General features: G+C 42.5%; 1 protein-coding gene across 2 annotated transcripts in view; it reads right to left on the minus strand.

The window, feature by feature from the left end:
* Positions 1-17861, minus strand: part of GABRA5 (gamma-aminobutyric acid type A receptor subunit alpha5) — an 89647-nt gene that overhangs the window by 33660 nt on the left and 38126 nt on the right. For both annotated transcript variants that reach the window (XM_090064906.1, XM_090064899.1), the window contains exon 6: positions 17227-17309. In XM_090064906.1, the coding sequence (XP_089921032.1) occupies positions 17227-17309 (83 nt within the window). The remainder of the gene's footprint in view (positions 1-17226; positions 17310-17861) is intronic.

The following is a 17861-nucleotide window of genomic DNA, read 5'->3' on the forward strand; positions in this document are numbered from 1 at the left end:
AGGAGCAGGACTGTATATTCCTTCTACCTTAGGAGGCAGCTTGCCTGTAGCAACAAAATGTGCCTAATGGTACTATTTCTGTGTGGAATAAGTTTATCAGATAGGGTTAGTCTCATTGGGAGACAGGCAAAGTATTGTCATGAACTGAAAAACTGGCTGGGACACCAAAAGCAAGGAGTTGGATTAAATGTTTACAGTTTTATTATGGAAAAAAGTTTAACTGCTGGGTGCATCAGGCTCTGTACTAGCCCCTGTGTTTAACAGATATATTAATTGTCTAGTAAAGTAGGGTGACTTGTGAGGAAGGAAATAATTTTTGTGCCAACTGCAAATTTTTTATTTAGTAGCATAGAGGACTGTGAGGAATTTCAAGGAGACCTAAACAAAACAAGGAAATGGACAGAGTGATGGTAAATGCAGTGTTGACAAATGCAAAATAATGCATGTTGGAAGGAAAAAAAATTAAGACATTGTACACCTTATGGGTCTCTAATTTAACTATAAAAACTCAGAAAAGGACTATGGCATAGCCATACCTTGGATCACAGACACAGGAGGGACACCAGCCCACCAACTGTTAGTGCAGACTTAGTGAAGGGGCACTTGGAGGGGCTGGATGTGTTCAAATCAGTGGACCTGGATGAACTTCATCCAAGGGGACTGAAGGAATTGGCCAGTGTCATAGCAGAGCTGCTGGCATAGCTGTTCGAGCACTCGTGCTGCTCCAGTCAGGTCCCAGAGGACTGGAAAAGAGCCAGTGTGGTTCCTATTTTCAAGAAGGGGAAGAGGAAGGAATCAGGAAACTATAGGCCAGTTAGTCTCACCTCTATCCTTGGAAAAACACTGGAAAAAATCATTAAGGATCACATTTGTGGGAGCATAGCAGGGGAAATAATGCTGAAAGGAAATCAGCACAGATTCATTGCAGGTAGATCCTGCCTCCCTAACCTTGTTTCTTTTTATGACCAGGTCACAAAAGGAGTCCTCTACCTAGACTTTAAGAAGGCCTTTGATACAGTATCTCATTCTGTTCTCATAAATAGACTGACTGGCTGTAATGTAGACGATTAAAAGGTAAGATGGGTGGCAAATTGGCTTAGGGGTCAGACGCAGAGAATGGTGGTGGATGGGTTGATATCTATCTGGAAAGATGTGGGTAGTAGAGTCCTGCAAGGGTCAGCCCTTGGACCAGTGCTATTCAATGTCTTCATCAGAGACTTGGACAAGGGCATGGAGAGCTCCCTGTCCAAGTTCACAGATTATACCAAAATATGGGGCAAAGTTAACACACCAGAGGGTAGGGAATGGATCCAGGTGGATCTGGACAGGCTGGAAAAACAGGCAGAATGAAATTTTCAGCAAAGACAAGTGCAAAGTGCTGCACCTGGGCAAAAAGAACCACCAACACACTTACAGGCTGGAGGATGACCTTTTCAGCAGTACAGCAGCGGAAAGGGATTTTGGAGTCATAGATGACTCCAAGATGAACATGAGTCATCAATATGACAAAGTGATCAACAAGGGTAACAGCACTTTATCATGCTTTAGTAGATGCATGATGAATAGGTCCAAGGAGGTGATGCTTCCCCTCTATGTGGCACTGGTCAGGCCGCAGTTGGAGTACTGCATCCAGTTATGAGTGCTGCACTTCAAGAGGGATGCGGAGAATCTTGAGAGGGTTCAGAGGAGGGCCACTCGTATAGTCAGAGGACTGCAAGTAAGGCCCTATGAGGAGAGACTGAGGGACCTAGATCTCTTCAGCCTTTGCAAAAGAAGGCTGAGAGGTGATCCTGTGGCTCTTCATTAGGGGAGAGCAGCAGGGAATAGGAGATGCTCTATTTACTAAGCCAACCCTGGAGTAACTAGAAATAATGGCCACAAATTGATAGAGAGCAGATTTAGGTTGGACATTAGAAAGAACTTCTTCACAGTAAGGGTTGCCAGAATCTGGAATGGGCTTCCAAGGGAGGTGGTGCTCTCCCCTACCTTGGGGGTCTTCAAAAGGAGACTGGACAAGCACCTAGCTGGGGTCATCTGACCACAGTGCTGTTTCCTGCCCAGGGCAGGGGGTTGGACTCGATGACCTACTGAGGTCCCTTCCGAACCTAACATCTATGAATTTATTAACACCTGGCTCAATTAAAACCTTATCTCAATGTGTAGCCATGATAAAAAGTAAAGAAAATACAGAAGGCCCTGGATAGAAAGGAATATAAAAGATGTTATATAAATCAGGGGGGTTGGTTTATCTTGAATAGTGTGTGAAGTAATGGTCATTCCATGTCCAAAAGGATATGATAGAACTCAAGAGGGAAGATGTACAGAAAACAGAGATGAAAAACTACCTCATACTTCAAGACCGAAATTAGACGAGTGTAAAATCTTTCTCAGCAAGAGACTGAAAAGTAAAGATGTTCATCTTAGGAGGTAAGTTAAGAGAAGGGGGCATCATAAAACTATACAGATGTATAATAAAGGGTCTAGTAAAAGTAAATAGTCAATTTCTGTTTTTGTTATTTCATATCACAAAACAAGAAACAGTCAGTGAAATTAAAAGGCGGGCAATTCTGAGCTGATAAGGGCAAATACTTTCTCATGAGGTTCAACAGGGACAATTGCAAAGTCCTGCACTTAGGATAGAACAATCCCATGTACCAGTACAGGCTGGGGGCTGACTGGCTGGGCAGCAGCTCTGCAGAAAAGGACCCAGGAGTTACAGTGGACAATAAGCTAAATATGAGGCAGCAGTGTGCTCTTGTTGCCAAGAAGGCTAACGGCATACTGGGCTGCATTGGTAGGTGTGTTGCCAGTAGATCAAGGGAAGTGATTATTCCCCACTATTCAGCACTGGTGAGGCCACTTCTGGAGTACTTGTGTTCAGTTTTGGGGCCCCCACTACAGAAAGGATGTGGACAAACTGGAGAGAGTTCAATGGAGGGCAACAAAAATGGTGACGGGGTTGGGGGACATGACTTATGAGGCAGGGGGAACTGTACTTATTTAGTCTAGAGAAGAGAAGACTGAGGGAGGGTTTAATAGCAGCCTTCAACTACCTGAAGGGGGGTTCAGAAGAGAATGGAGGTAAACTGTTCCAGTGGTGGCAGATGACAGAACAAGGAGCAACGGACTCAAGTTGCAGCAAGGGAAGTTTAGGTTATATTAGGAAGAATTTTCTCACTAGGAGGGCAATAAAACACTGGAACAGGTTACCCAGAATCTCTATCCTGGAGGTTTTCAAGACCCAGCTAGACAAAGCTTTGGTTGGGATGATCTAGTTGGGGATGGTCCTGCTTGAAGCAGGCGGTTGGGCTAGGTGACCTCCTGAGGTCCCTTCCAACCCAATTTTGTATGATGTCTATGATTTTTATGTATGTGATAAAACTGGAGAATTCATTGTCACAGGAAGTGCTTGAGACCAAGACTTTAAGACTAAAACCAGAATAGGATGTTTATATTAATATCCTGAGTTGTAACTTGCAATAACAACTTTTGTGTATCCAACCTCATACTTCAAGACCTAACTGGTTTTGAACTAGAGACCAGGGTGAGATTTGTAGTGAGGGGATCAGATGATTCTCCTTCTGGCAGGTTTTATACTGATTATGTTAGACCTGGGATACTGGACTAGATAGTTCCTTATGTAAAAAAGTAAGGAAGATATCCTTAAAAGAGGTATGAGATGGAAGAAGACTTCCATACTGTAACAGAATCTGGGGGCTTTTTCTTCCCCAGAGGAGTTAAGGAGGTCCCATTAGTGCCCCAGAGGCATGTAACTGCCTTGAGTCCTGTCAGGGGAAGGTTCAAGGCTCCAGTGAGTATTGAGTCCATAGTGGTCAGATAGTGCAAGGCATAGCCACAGAGGAGCTTGGGAGCTGGCAGACGGGGGCCAGATACCCAGTGACAGAAGGGACAAACAAGAGCTAGTGCCTTAGAGTCAGGTCCAACTCAGTGGGCCCAGGCTAGAAGGCCTAGCTAGATTAAAGGGGTAAAAGCTGAGGAGTCTGAAGCCCCAACAGAAGGAACATCATCCTTGTAACACCCGTGAGGTATGGGACGTGGTGAAGGGGAGGATTTGGAGCCACACAATTAGCCCTTACAGCTCTGGGTGTCCAGCCAGGCATGATTGCCTATAGAGGTCCAGTAGGGGCCTGGGAACCAGTGAGGACCAGTAGCGTGTCAGGGACCCTGGCAGGGGTTTAGCAGAACCGGTGTTATGCAAAGGTCCATCAGTAGCCTATATATCATTATTCCATCAAGGAGTGCCAGAGAAGGCCAGAAGGTGCCCTAGGAGCAGGGCACAGTCACAGAGGCACCAGGGGGCGGCACGGCCACCCCTGGGACTCTGACATGTTACACATACACATAGACTTGAGTATTACCAGTAGCAGAAAAATATGCTGCCCAGGGCACAGCCAGAAATGGAAGCATTAGGCAATAAGATTACAGTAAAATGAACAACAAAGGAAATCTTACCAGAAAAAGCTATAAATATTTCTGTAGATGTGGAGTTTAAATTGGGGAAATGGCAATTCAAAAGTAATGACCTGGATAATAGGATCATTGCAGAGGCTGTGCATTTAAAAAAAGAGGATAGAGATGCTTAAATGAGTCCTGTTTGAAAATAAATATCTCAGTATACATAAAGACAAGATTGAAGATGTTGGGACATTCTCAGCTGGGTTAAACCAAGGATAGCTTCAGCATCAGTGGATTTCAGTGGAACTATGCAGCTTTAGATTATCTGAGAATCTGATCTTAACCTGATCTGTGGAGGGAGACAGTGTGTAACGAGCCTCCTAAGGGCACATCACAATGAGTGCACACGTGCAGTTTGCGGCACCACAAACCCATTGCTTATGCCACAAACTGCATGCACCGCACGTGCATGCGTATATCACACTGCTAATTAGCAGCATAGTAGGGGTATTTTTGACATCGAGAGATCCTGATGTCCAAAGAAACCACACTAAAAAGAAGTGGGGTGTTGCACGTGGCTGCAGCATGTGCCACCTGAAACAGGAACCTGGCTGGCCAGAACCATGCTTCACCCGGTGGCCAGGCTCTGCACACCCAGGTTGCTGCTGCAGCCATGGGAGGCCCACAGGACTCCAGGTAAAGCTGCTGGGGCCATCCCAGGTGCTGGCCCTAGCCTTCCCTACCCCACCTGAGGCAATCTGTGATGTGCCAGAGCGTGTATGGAGGGGCATGCCCAGGGACAACTAGCAGGGTTGCCCAAATATGAGCTGCTGCTATTTGTCCCTGAGGAAGTGCACATTCCCACTCATGGGAACTTGCCCCAAATGGTAAATAAATGCTATAGGACACTAAAAAACAGTTATCCCAATGGCCAGATCAGCAGCAATAGGACACCAATTCTAGCAAGAGCTATAAGAAACCACAGACCCAGGACAGCTGCTATTCAATCTCCTCAAAATACTGAATGTGTCGCAGAATAAATAAAGGGGTTGATTCTGACTTGAATCTTAATACATCTCTGCTGGTGAGTAGGGGTGGTAAAGCATTATGACTAGCAAAAAGAGAATGCCCCCCACTGTGGGAACAGTGTATAAGATCCAAGTAGGGCAATGCTTCCTGCTTGACAGTCTCCAACATAACACCAGCATAACAAGCAAGTTGAGGACTAGGAGAGTCTTTATGAAGCTAAATATTATGGAGACTCTGGGGTGCAATGCAGCCCCCAGGCATCCTGGGTAAGGACAGTGTAAGTTGCAAGTGTTCCTAATTTACCATAGAGCTATACTGGACTCAAAACAATTCAGTCTGATTGACATGGGGTTCCTTTGTGCGCTACTCTTCCCTTGCATCTCACAGTGGAGCACAGCACAGAATCAATCCCGAAGACTTTTCAGTTCATGTTAAATCACCAAAAGGATTGTTTTGTTCTGGCCTATGCAGCAAGTGCTAGATCACTGAAGTGCCTGATCCTATTCTATTGGATCTTAGTTTTTCCCATTTTTCAAGTACAAAAATCATTAGAAAAGCCAAAAACAAATACAAACTACCCCTAAAGTGGTTGGGTTTTGCCCTCTTTCCACTGCTTCTCTCTCTTCCCTCAGCAGCCAGAGCTGATTCCTGGCATAGGAACATGTATTGTATGAAAGGATGGTTTTGGGGAGCATGCTAGGTCTGTATACCATGTCTTCAGTGAGACAGAGACGGTTTTAGTGCAACCCACTCTAATGACAATCTGGGCCTTACTACTTCGTGTTTTCAATAATTATTTGTACCAACCAGCAGAAAAACATCCAGTTTTATAAGAAACACTAAAATTATGGCCTAAAATTAATAAATCATACCACATAGAAAACAAAGATTTGAGCTTTAAAAAAATAGAAAATCTTTCAATTTTTGAAGAATTTAAGGAGTGCTGCATGGAGGAGATTACAGCATCCGATGTGCAAAACTTGACTTTGACTGAATTTGTAAAGTTATTAATATAAATCAATAGACCACCTCCTCTTTTATACTTTTGCTATACTAGCAGGTGTTGGTCTCACAAATAATCAACTAATCAACAGGGATCCTGGTTTTCTGTGATAAAAAATAAAATTCCCAATTTTCAGATTTAAAAAAGTAACCTAAAATCTACATTTTCCACAGTAAAAATGAAACACCACTAATATATATCTATATATTTCTATATGTAATCTAATATCTATATCTATATATTAGTGGTGTTTCATTTTAATCATTGAAAAACATTGATTTTCCGTTACTTTTTAAATTTGAAAATTGGGGACTTTTTAATCAGAGAAAACCAGGATCCCTGCTAATCAACCAATTAAATGTGATTGTACACATGTCTTTTATTTTAACATGAGCAGATTTCATAGACATTTTTGATCTCTGAAATATTCACATCATGGTACTTTCTTTACACTTGGATCTCGCTATAATGTTTAAGCCTTGAGATCTTCAAGCTGGATAATTGTTGAATGCTCTGGGCTTTATTGGGACGGATCCAGAGGGAGTGCAGAGCCATATCACACCCATCTTTGGCTGCTTGCACATAAGTTTTCAGTGTGGGGTCTGGTCTGTTTGGAACCCCTGCTTTCTCATGCTCCAGAACTCAGAGGGTGAGCACTGACATTGCCACTTATTCCTTCCTGTCTCCTGCTGCTGAATCCATCAGGGAGGGAAAGGCAAACAGCAGCAGTGTTCACCCACAGTGCTGTGTACTTGTGCAAAATCAAGTAATCTGGCCAGACCATGCCCTTGACAGCTGGTGAACTCAGAGCTCACTGCTCATGCAGAGCTTTGGCAGGAGCTTCTATATAGGAAGCCTATATTCTATCTATGTATCTATCTATGTATCTATTCTTTCTCTCTCTTTATAGATATATATAGGAAGCTGATATATAGGGCCATATACAGAGGGATCCCCTAGACAGATAGATAGATAGATAGGCTATGTGTAGAAGAAACAAGAGGTGTGTGTGCACCACATTTTAAAGTGGGCTAAATGTTTTTCCACCACTTTAATGGTGTCAGTGTTTGCACGCCTCAGTGGCGTATGGCACAGTAATTCCAGTCGCTGTAGTGAATTTTGATGGCAAAATTCACCTTTAATGACTTGGGGTTCAGCAAACTCCTTTGAGGAGTTTTAGTCTGCTGCCCCTACAGCCACAGAATGAAGCACCAGGTTCTGTGCAGTTCCACATCTCTGCAGGAAGCCCTGCAGGCAGCCTGGCAGCACCCTGGGAAGGCAGGCTGTGTCCAAGAAAAATGGCAAGCCTGATCTTTTTTTCCCCTCCCTGGAGTCTGCCTGCCTGCCTGAGCTGCATGGAGGCCCGGTGCTTCCCTCTGTGGTCGCAGTGCCCCCCGGGACCGCCCAAGCTGCGTGCCTGTGGGCAGGTGTCACCAGGCAGGGGGGTGCCGCTGTCGTGGAGGGAAGTACCAACCCCCCGCCCTGCAGCCCAGAGATCACTCCACCTGCCAGCATCTCGCCTTTCCCTCCCCACTGGAGAGATAGGTAAGTCAGCAGGGTGTGTGCATGACACAGGGATTTAATCAGCCCTAAATTGAAGTGGTGTTTTGTAAAACCCACAGCTCCAATTTAGGGCCCCCATTTCATCTACACATCTATAGATAGATAGAACTATATATCTAGAGAGAGAGGGAGAGAGATCTATAATATAGAAAAGGGTTGAAACTCTGGAGATGAGTGAGGTGCACAGCATTTTTTAATAGTTATGGTATCTTTCCAAGTCAGACTGCGAAACTCCTTTTTTTGCCTGTGACATTTGTTATTGTATGTGTATGCCTACACACTCACACACTGTTGGGTTGGGTGAGAGGGATATATCTGTGCAGGTGGAATCTGTGGGATCTGCTTGCCTCAGGAATGGTCTGACTCATTTGGGTAATTGCTTTCCCTTGTGAATTATGCCTTCAGTGTCTTAAGGTGCTAGCAGACCTGAATGCAAGGGTATTTGAATGGTTTTAAGTTACTTAAGTTATTTTGTCACAAGTAGATGCTCACTACTCTGAATGCTGTGATCACTTTGGAACACACAGTTTCTACAAGCCTTTCTAGATTGTGGTGTTTGCATTAGATTAATTCACATGACATTAGTTTTGGTCAGTTAGAACCTACATGCATCTTAGTTACATGAGGATTTTTTTTCTTCCACATTTTTAAAATAGCCATGTAGGGCACAGGGTGAAAGCAATGAAGGAGAAATTCACCCTGAGCACTATGCCCTTACCTGGCTTCGGGAAGTATGTGTGTTACTCTAAAGTCTCAAAATAGTTTACATGAGGCTTATATTGTCCCCTGTCCTTGTAGTGGCCTTTTGCGCAGGGGTGATGTCACCACAGTGAACATTAGGTTAATAATGTTTCTTCCTCCACCACAGATGGGTTACTGTGGCAGTGAAGTCAACTACATCAATTAATGATTTGCATAATATGTAGAGAGCAAGTGGCCTCCTCCTCAAAGCTTTTTTGGCAGTGAGGACTGGGCTTTCCTGCTTCTGGAAACAGCACTCTGATATTTTAACAATAATGACCCCACAGCAGTGTCAGTGGCACCAATGTTGCTTTTGTGTTTTAGTACTTCAGTGGAAATTTGTATGCAGCAAACTGAAAGTAATAATCTGAGACAAAGGCCCTTTAGGATAGGCATCAGCTTGTTTAATACCTAATTTCTCTTTCATCTGATAGTAGTCTATGAGGTAGAACAGTCAATGCCATAACTCCTGAATTATACAACCTAAAGTAATAAAGCAGCCCTGTCATCACAGGCCACTGGTTGCGAGAAACCACAAGAAAAGCCCAAAATTCTTGGAATGGGGTTTGAATATGATTAAACAGTGAACTTAGGAAGATAGAGGATAGGACAGAATGAAGGTTTTTGAGGATGTTCTGTCCATTCTGCAACATGGGTAAACACTAACAAAATAATACCTAAGAAAAAATAAAAGCACACCATGCATGTGTGCGTACGCCAAATTTATGTCTCTGAGGAGATAACGTCAGTCCATTCTTTTGAAGTAGAGTAGAGTTAGCTTTACTACAAATTAAACAATCTCAACTAAACTTTTCCCCTCAAGCCTAGGTGTTTCTAGGATTTCATGCAGAACACCCCTAGCTTCTTAATTCCCTTTGACTGGAGGATCCTACCCTCAATGTTTATCCTACTACACCAAATAATACAGAAGTTATACAGCAGCGTTATGCAAGGATCTATAGACACGGTGACAGAAGAGCTCTGCTTCCTTATGTGAAGTTCTACAGTCCAGCTACCACAGTTTTTGTGCTATATTTACTAACAGTTCAATTTATTCTTTTCTCTCTCAAATAAACACCTTTTTCATTTGTTCATCATTGTTCATGCAAGGACCTCAAAACACTCTGCAAAGCTCAACACATTGCCTATCCCAGTTTTACCAACATGGAAAGTGGTCCACATAGAGTATTTTTTTAAAAAACCCTTACCAGTGCTGCAGCTGCTAATAGAGGTGGGAATGCTAGCATAGACTTTCTATAGGGGTTTTCTCCATTGTACTCTCTCAACTAGCTCTAATCATGGTGCTTTGTAAATGAGTTTTGGGCAGTTCTATGCATGCATAGAAGCAGAACTTCAAGTACCTAAGGGTGCATACAGATGTTCATCACTCCTGGAAGCTGTGTGGGGAAACCAGTATAAGTAATATGGGGTTGGGAGAAGGGTGGACAGGATTAGGGGTGGGCTAGTGGGTCTGCAGGGGGGAGGCTGATGGATCTGCAGAGGAGGTTGTTTATTTGGGGCAGGGGAGAATCAAAGGGCTAAAAATAGCTTGGTCAGGGTCAGAAAGAGCACAGCCTTGGGGCTGGGGTGAGCAGCTGGACTTTCCCAGTCCCGTGGCTACACTCTGAATGCATACAAGTGTTTGATAACCACTAGATTCACCATCTCTCCATGATACAGAATTTTATGTTGACAAAGCACTGACTAACACTTACTAAGTGATTCATTTATCTTCAAGGCATCCTTATGAGCTAGGTAAAATTGATAATTAACATGAAGTGTAAAATTTAGGAGATGTAGCAGTTAAATATATTGCCCAGGTATGTATCTCTGAGGTCTAGTTTAAATAATTGTCTTATGAACCAAAGAGTGCAATTCTAATCCTGGTTCTAACATTACTTTGTTGTGTGACCTGGAAGAAAATCAATTAATTTCTCTCTGCTTCAGGTACTCTAGAGATAATGATGTTTACTTATATTCATATGGGTGTTGAGAGGCCTAACTAAACAGCGTTTTTACAAAGTATTATTAAAGGCAGTCAGTGGAGGAGGTGAGACAATAGTCCAGTAATTCTCAACCAGGATCCAACAACACTCTAGGGTGGTTTGAAATCCTTTCCAACATGTGTGTCCTTTCCACTTAGCACTGTTAGGTTTACTAACATAATTTACAAAGTAAATCCAGAGATTTCAAATAGAAATCTATAGTTGCAGTCTTTCTGAGTTCTTTGCTCCATTATCTCCAAAAACCTATTCTATTATATTTTTGTAATAAAAAAGTGAAAACTAGGAGCTGGCATTTTCCAAGGGGTTCATATGTCTATCCAGGGGTTTCTCAGTCTAAAAAGGCTGAACCTCCCTGCTATAGCCATACCCAATTCACTTGCATTTTCCCAAACACTTTTATCCTGTGACTGTGACATTCCAGGTGGAACACTTTTGATCTGATAAATCTGTGTGATGTAATATGCAAGCATTGGGAGAAGTGAAAACCCAGTAAGCTTGTTTAGGTTAGTTTAGCTTTGTTTCCAGGAATCAAGAACTTTGTTCACAGCCACAAGCTCATATTAAATCATCTTCAATACTGCTTGGCATTGATAAAGGGTCCATAAGAATAGCTGCCCAGGAATGCACACATTTCTCCTTCTAGGCAATTGTTTTAAATGGCCTTCAAATGAAAAGCTCTTTCTCCAAATATAGTTAGAACAATCTCAGAGAGTATTCTGCATTTTAAGGATTGAGTAGAAAATATGGGTGTGGGGAAAGGAAGAATATGAAATGGTCAGTGCAGGACAGCAAAACAAAGAAGCAAGCAAGTGGGCGGAGTCTGCATGTCAAGGGACAAAGAAGTAGAAGGTGCATCACACTTGTTGGAACTCTGCAAGAGAAAATGTTATATACTGTATAGCATTTTTTTCAATATTAAAAAAAAATGTCCCTTCCTGACAAAAATAAAGATCTATTTTGTTGTTTTATTTCCTGCTTGCATGACTTGTAACTCTCTGAGAATTCCAGAAGACCCTGGAATCAGAGAAGTTCATTCAGTAGCAACAAAATATCTTGCAGGGCTAATTCAAGGTGAGAGACATAAGGAAATGTGCACCATGTGAAAACTACCTACAAGACAATTGAAATAATAAACAATAAAAAGCAAGTAATAGTTTTTACAGTGTAGCCTTTGCCAAATGAAAGGCCACACTGGCAACAGATTAAGAACTCTAGGACAACAGCCAGTGAACACCACTCAAGTTTCAGAAGGAGTATACTATATAGATACCTGTAGCCTCCTTGGGTGCCTTTAGACATGTGGGACACCTGCTCTGGTGCACTGTAATTACAGCGCATCAGAGCAGACTTGTTTAATCCAGTCTGCTGGAGTGTGCTAATTAGCACGCTCTGGCAGCCTTGGCATCTTGTGTATTCAGCACCCCCGCACTTCAAAATGGCAGTGGGGGTACTTTAACTAAAGCTCATTGAACAAGCTCTAATTAAAGTCCCCCCTCTTCCCCCTCCCTGCCACTCCCGAAGCACACGTAAAGATGCTCCTTGTGTCCATATTAAAAATGAAGATGTTTCGAATCTCATTTAATGAAATCTAATTTAAAGCAAAAGGGTGACTGAAGATGAATTATGGAATGCAGTATTTAGAAGCCATATTCTCAGTGGTATAAAAGCTTCATTTCTAAGTAGGAGGATCCATATGGATTTGTGTTAGTGGAGAATATGGCCACAGCTTTCTATTCATCTCCAGTAAGTAATGCTATTATACTGTAGGAAAAATAATATAACAAGCTCCTTGATGGCCTTTCATTCATAATAAAGACATGCAGAAGACTGAGGGACTTATAGTACATATGTAGGTATTGCAGAGATTTCCAAGCCATCAGGAATATCACATACCAGACAGTTCAATGCCTAGGTATAGAGGGACAAGTTAAAGAAGACCTGAAGTAGTTTAACAGAGAACTAATTATAAGATTATGTTGTGAATGTCAAGTAGTAAGAGTTAGAGGGGCATTCAGCACATACATACTTTTTAATGTCATCTTTTTATTTTTCTTTGAAACATTAAAATTACTTGTAATGCCCCACTAGCTTACACTGCTCAGCATACACAGTATATACATTTGCATTTCAATAAGGTTTAACAAAAAAACTTGAAGGTTGCACTGAATGTTTTTTGGTTTTACTCAAAACAGTGGCATTGCTTTCTCCTGTACTGTCACTGGTGCTCATAACTACAAAGTAAACTTAATCATACTGCCTCTCGGTTGGGAAAGTTCTGAAGCCCACACTTACCTTTAAGAAAAGCTTTAGTGTTTAACCAAACTCTGTACTGTACATCCTGTAAGAGTCCTTAAATCTCCCCAAGGGCACAAGACTACATTATGAACTAATCACTTTAGAAGTCAAAGCTTCCACTGTATCACAAAAATAGCAAATCAGGAATGGGCATTTTGTGTATTTTTTTTCCAAATTCTTATTGTAGTTCATGATTATCTTTAAAACACACATAATCACACATTTCTGTGAATATGCCAAACCTTTTTTAACAGTTTGGTTTTGGCATGAAGCTTCCAGTCTACTTCTAAGTCTTAAAGGTAAGATTTACAATGTACATGAGCAAGACTTTCATATTATATTGTTACTGCTTAACATGACAGTACTCATGACGGTACACTGACACTGTTAACACAAACATTTCTTACAAAGAAGAAACTTGTGGGGGGGGTTTGGCTTTTGTTTTGTTATACTTCAGAAGAAGGGAAATCAATTAACTCTGATAATTTGGTAATCATTTTACCATATTTACTCAAATATAAACTGATCCTCAATAATTAGATATTATATATGGAAAATTTATACATTTGTTATAATTTTCCACGTATAGAATCTAATTATTGGAAATTAGTCTTGAATTTGTCCCCTTCCTACTGCTACAGCAGGGAAAATAAATCTGGAGGGTCAGGTATTCCCTTTTCCCTCCCATACTTCTTCCCTTTGCAGCCCCTTTACCACTACTTACTGTCAGACCCTGGTCTCCATGAAAACATAGAAGTGAAAAGCAACTTTGAAAACACTGACCTTGAAGTAAACATACCTGTAGCAATTTGCATAAAGCACCCTTAGACTTAGTTCATCCAGAATTGATGCATTTTACCTTTTTTGAAACTGCTGCAAGTTTTAGCACGGGTACTTCATACACATACTTTTAAGGAATATTTTTGTACCTACTTATATATAGTACAAACTAGGGATGATGTTAGTCCCAAGTCAAAAGACTCATGATTTATCCTATAGTTCACTGGGCTGGGCACCAGTGAAGTCAACAATACGTCAATCTATGGTCACCACACAGCTCAGCACTGCACAGTATGTGTGTGTACTCCAGACCTCCCCAACAAAGGTTTTATGTACTAATTAGCCTCCCACTCATGACTGGAACCAGGTCTTCTTGTCAAGAGACTTGGGGTCCTCCAAAAATGTACATGCACATGAGGTGCAAGGCAACCTGGTTTGGATCTGTTTCATGGAGGACGGGGCTACACTGATCATATAAGACATGCTGAAGGAGGGGGTGACAGAAGGATTCTGGGCGAACTGTTTGGGGCTCTGTTTGGTGTTATTTGCCAGACATTTAAGGCCAGTGAAGAAACAGTAATCACTGGAAATCGTAAAGAAGGCACAGCTCCACTGTGGGAGTGAAGAGGAACTAAAAATGTAGGCAATATATTGGCTCATCAGGACTTGAAAAAGAGTTGGCAATGAGGATGACTGTACTTAATGGCCACTCACATATATTTTATTCAGATAGGCTGCATTTTTTTGGCTAAGGTTAAGCATTTTTGGAATCAAAGGGAGGGTGTTAGGTTTGGCTCTGGACCTCTTGGTGATGGCCTAGTATTGCAGTGCCTCCAGGCCCAATACCAGTTCCCTGTGGAGGGAAGACCCCCCTCTCCCATTTTTTTTAAAAGCTATGTAACAGAGCGCAAGTTGTGTTCTGTTACTCAAAGGGGCATGGGCAAGCAGCAGAGCAGCCTGCAGTTGGCTGCACTCCCAAGCAGGCACAACTACCTAATTGGGAAAAGGGTCCAGCTGTTTGTTATAAAAACAGGCCTTGAACAGTGGAGCCAGCAGTTTGCTGCAAGCAGATGGGAGTAGAACACCACCCAGCTGGAGCTGCTGCTCATGTAACAACTTGGAAATATAGGGCAGGAGCTATGGGGATGCTGGAGGCTCCTGGTCCTGGGGCATGACCTAAAACTACACCCTGCTAGAGCTGGATGGTGTGGTTGGGCTTCCAGTAGTGGGGCAGTCTCCAAGAAATGCCGTACCTGTGCCCCCCAGTGAAGGACAAGTATGGGGCCCCAGAAAGCCTCAGCCCCTGCTGCTTTGTGGGTTTCCTCATGAAGGGGAAAGACTAGGGGAGCACACCCTGAGAAAAATCAAGGGCCTGGGTTTGCTGTGTGGAGCCTGAGGTGGGGTCCAGGTTGTATGAAGGGACCTGAGACAGAGCCCAGGTTCACAGCAAGGCCTGAGGTTTACAAAGGGAGGTGGGTGTGAGGTTCCAGGGGGGTGGCATCCTGAGCCCAAGAAGGAGCTGGTTGTGAGGCTCCAGGGTGAAAAGGGGATGGAGGCCCAGTGTTGGGTGTGAGGGAACCAAAAGAGTCCTAAGCCGGGTAGGAAGCCTGTGACACAGGAAAAGGCCGGGAGCCCTGAGTGGGTGTGATTGTGAGCCCAGTGTGAGGGCACAGGGATTGAAAGTCCTGACATGAGGGCATAGGGATCAAAAGCTCCAGTGTGAGTGCATGGGAGTGAGAGTCCTGATGTGAGGCACTGGAGTACAGGTCCTAGTGTGAGAGTATGGGAGTATGGGTCCCAGTGTGGGGACACTGGAAGGAGACCCCAGTGTGGGCTACACTATAGACCATGTGTTACGCCAAATAAGCTATAGGCTGGGTGTTAGGCCATGGATGACATCTGTGAGGCATGGGACATGGTATAAAGGGAGATTTCGAGCCATGTATACCCTTGGCATCGGGGCAATTAAATGGGCAGTCTCCCACCTAGTTAACAACTTTTATTTAGTCTCATTAAAGGCATGGCAGGTGAGGCAGGCAGGCGGTTAGCCCTAAAACAAGTGGGTGGGCCAATGACTCAACCGGCCCCGGGACACCCACTTGTTACAGGCTAAAAAAAATAAAAGATTCCCATTAGTGTGTTTGTCCCATATGGGCCACATGTTTTATAGTTATGCTCAGTATTGGCTGCATTTAATCAACTTCATAACTGATATCCATTGCTGAGAACATGCTGGTTTGGGTATCAGTTTAATGATAGAAAATATATTTAATTAAGTTTTCTTGTATGCTAAGCTAAGATGAGGGGGCTTTTTTCCTCATGCTAATGTGGGGGAGGGAACCTCATCTTGTATTCGAGTAAATACAGCATGTTCAGTTATCATTGTCATCACAAGAAAACAGTATGTTGGCAATGTGGAAGTAATACAGATACAAAAGATGAAAGCATAAGTTTAATGATTTTCAATTGATAAAAACTGGAATGGGGGGCGTGGGGTGCATTAAAAAATCCTGGAGTTAAATTGTATGAGGGATTTACTACATATTTTGGCTGGTAACATCAGAAGTCTTCAGACACTTTCATTGCACCTTGAGTCTGTTTTGTTTACTGAAATAAAAGTCATCTATTTGAGTAGCCAAGTCTGTACCTTAATTAAGGGCTTTGTGTTTAAATATACACATGCAATCCCCTAAAGTTATTTTAAAAGAAAAATTCTGGCAAGGCAGGGTTATGGTGGATTATAGACTCAAAGTATGAAGAAAAATCATCACTTCAGCATATAATTTACAGAATAGCGTGTTCATGTATACAATCGTATGCTTGTGTATCTTCTTACATACTTGCATACATAGGTGTATAGGACTGGGATTATCAAAGACTAATAGGCAGATTTTCCTCTTTTGATAATTGCTACATATCTATGTTTGTAGTGTATTTTAGCATACACCATTAGCTGTATTTCAAAATAATATATATCCGACACGGAGGAAAGTTTAACTCATCCATAAGCATAAAAAATCGGTTATCAGCAGGGATCCTGGTTTTCTCTGATTTAAAAAAATCCCCAATTTTCAGTTTAAAAAAAGTAACTTCAAATCCACATTTTTCTGTGATTAGTGGTGTTTCATTTTAATCATGGAAAAATGTAGATTTGGGATTACTATTTTAAAATGGAAAATTGGGGATTTTTTAAATCAGAGAAAACCAGGATCCCTGGTTATCAACAAAACAGATAGAAGGCCAAGCCTGTGAGAACTCAGAAGTAGGATAGTAGTGAAGGTGCTATCAGATCAGTCAGTCTCATTTAGTGAAAGAAATGCAAATGTTGTCCTAGAAAAGCAAAGGTAGATCAAAACACTGCATTCATGACTTTTATTTGTGAGAATAACTTACAGCTTCCAAACTTGAGTGGGCAAGCATGGGCATCCATGGGGAAATCTTCAAGTTGCATGGGGCATTCAGCAGAGATAGTCAATCTGTGAAGAGAAAAAGGAAACAAAATCTTCATTTTACTCATCTCTCTCTCTATGGGCTCATCATGTATCACGCGGATACATGCATATTTTTTACCCCCAGGGACATCCCACAACTATGAAATTGGAGCAATCTTCTGGTTAAATAGAACATGATTAGGCTTGGCAGAATTTTATTTTTTTAATTGTGATGGATAAAATTGATGGTTATTTTAAAACATTTATTTCAATTTTTATTGATTTAAGTTTTTAGGAGGGGTGGAGGGAGCCCCAGCTGTGCTGCCTGTGTACTGCTCCCTTGGCAACAGTTTGGGCAGCTGCTGCAGAAGCTGGGGGCCGCACTAGTAAGACTGTGCTGAGAGTGGGAGTTGGAGGGGCAGGACTGTTGGTGGCTGGGAGTTAGGGAGCCCAGTGCCACCACCCATGGCTGTGTGTGTGTGTGTGTGTGTGTGTGTGTGTGTGTGTGTGCGCGTGCGCATGCATGCACACACACATGTGCATCTACATGTGTCTTCCCAGGGAAACTTGGCCGCAAGCCCGGTCAGTGCCAGAACA

The sequence above is a fragment of the Crocodylus siamensis genome, chromosome 1 (genome assembly GCF_052110815.1).
Source record: "Crocodylus siamensis isolate JL-2025a chromosome 1, ASM5211081v1, whole genome shotgun sequence".
NCBI classification, from domain to species: Eukaryota; Metazoa; Chordata; order Crocodylia; family Crocodylidae; genus Crocodylus; species Crocodylus siamensis.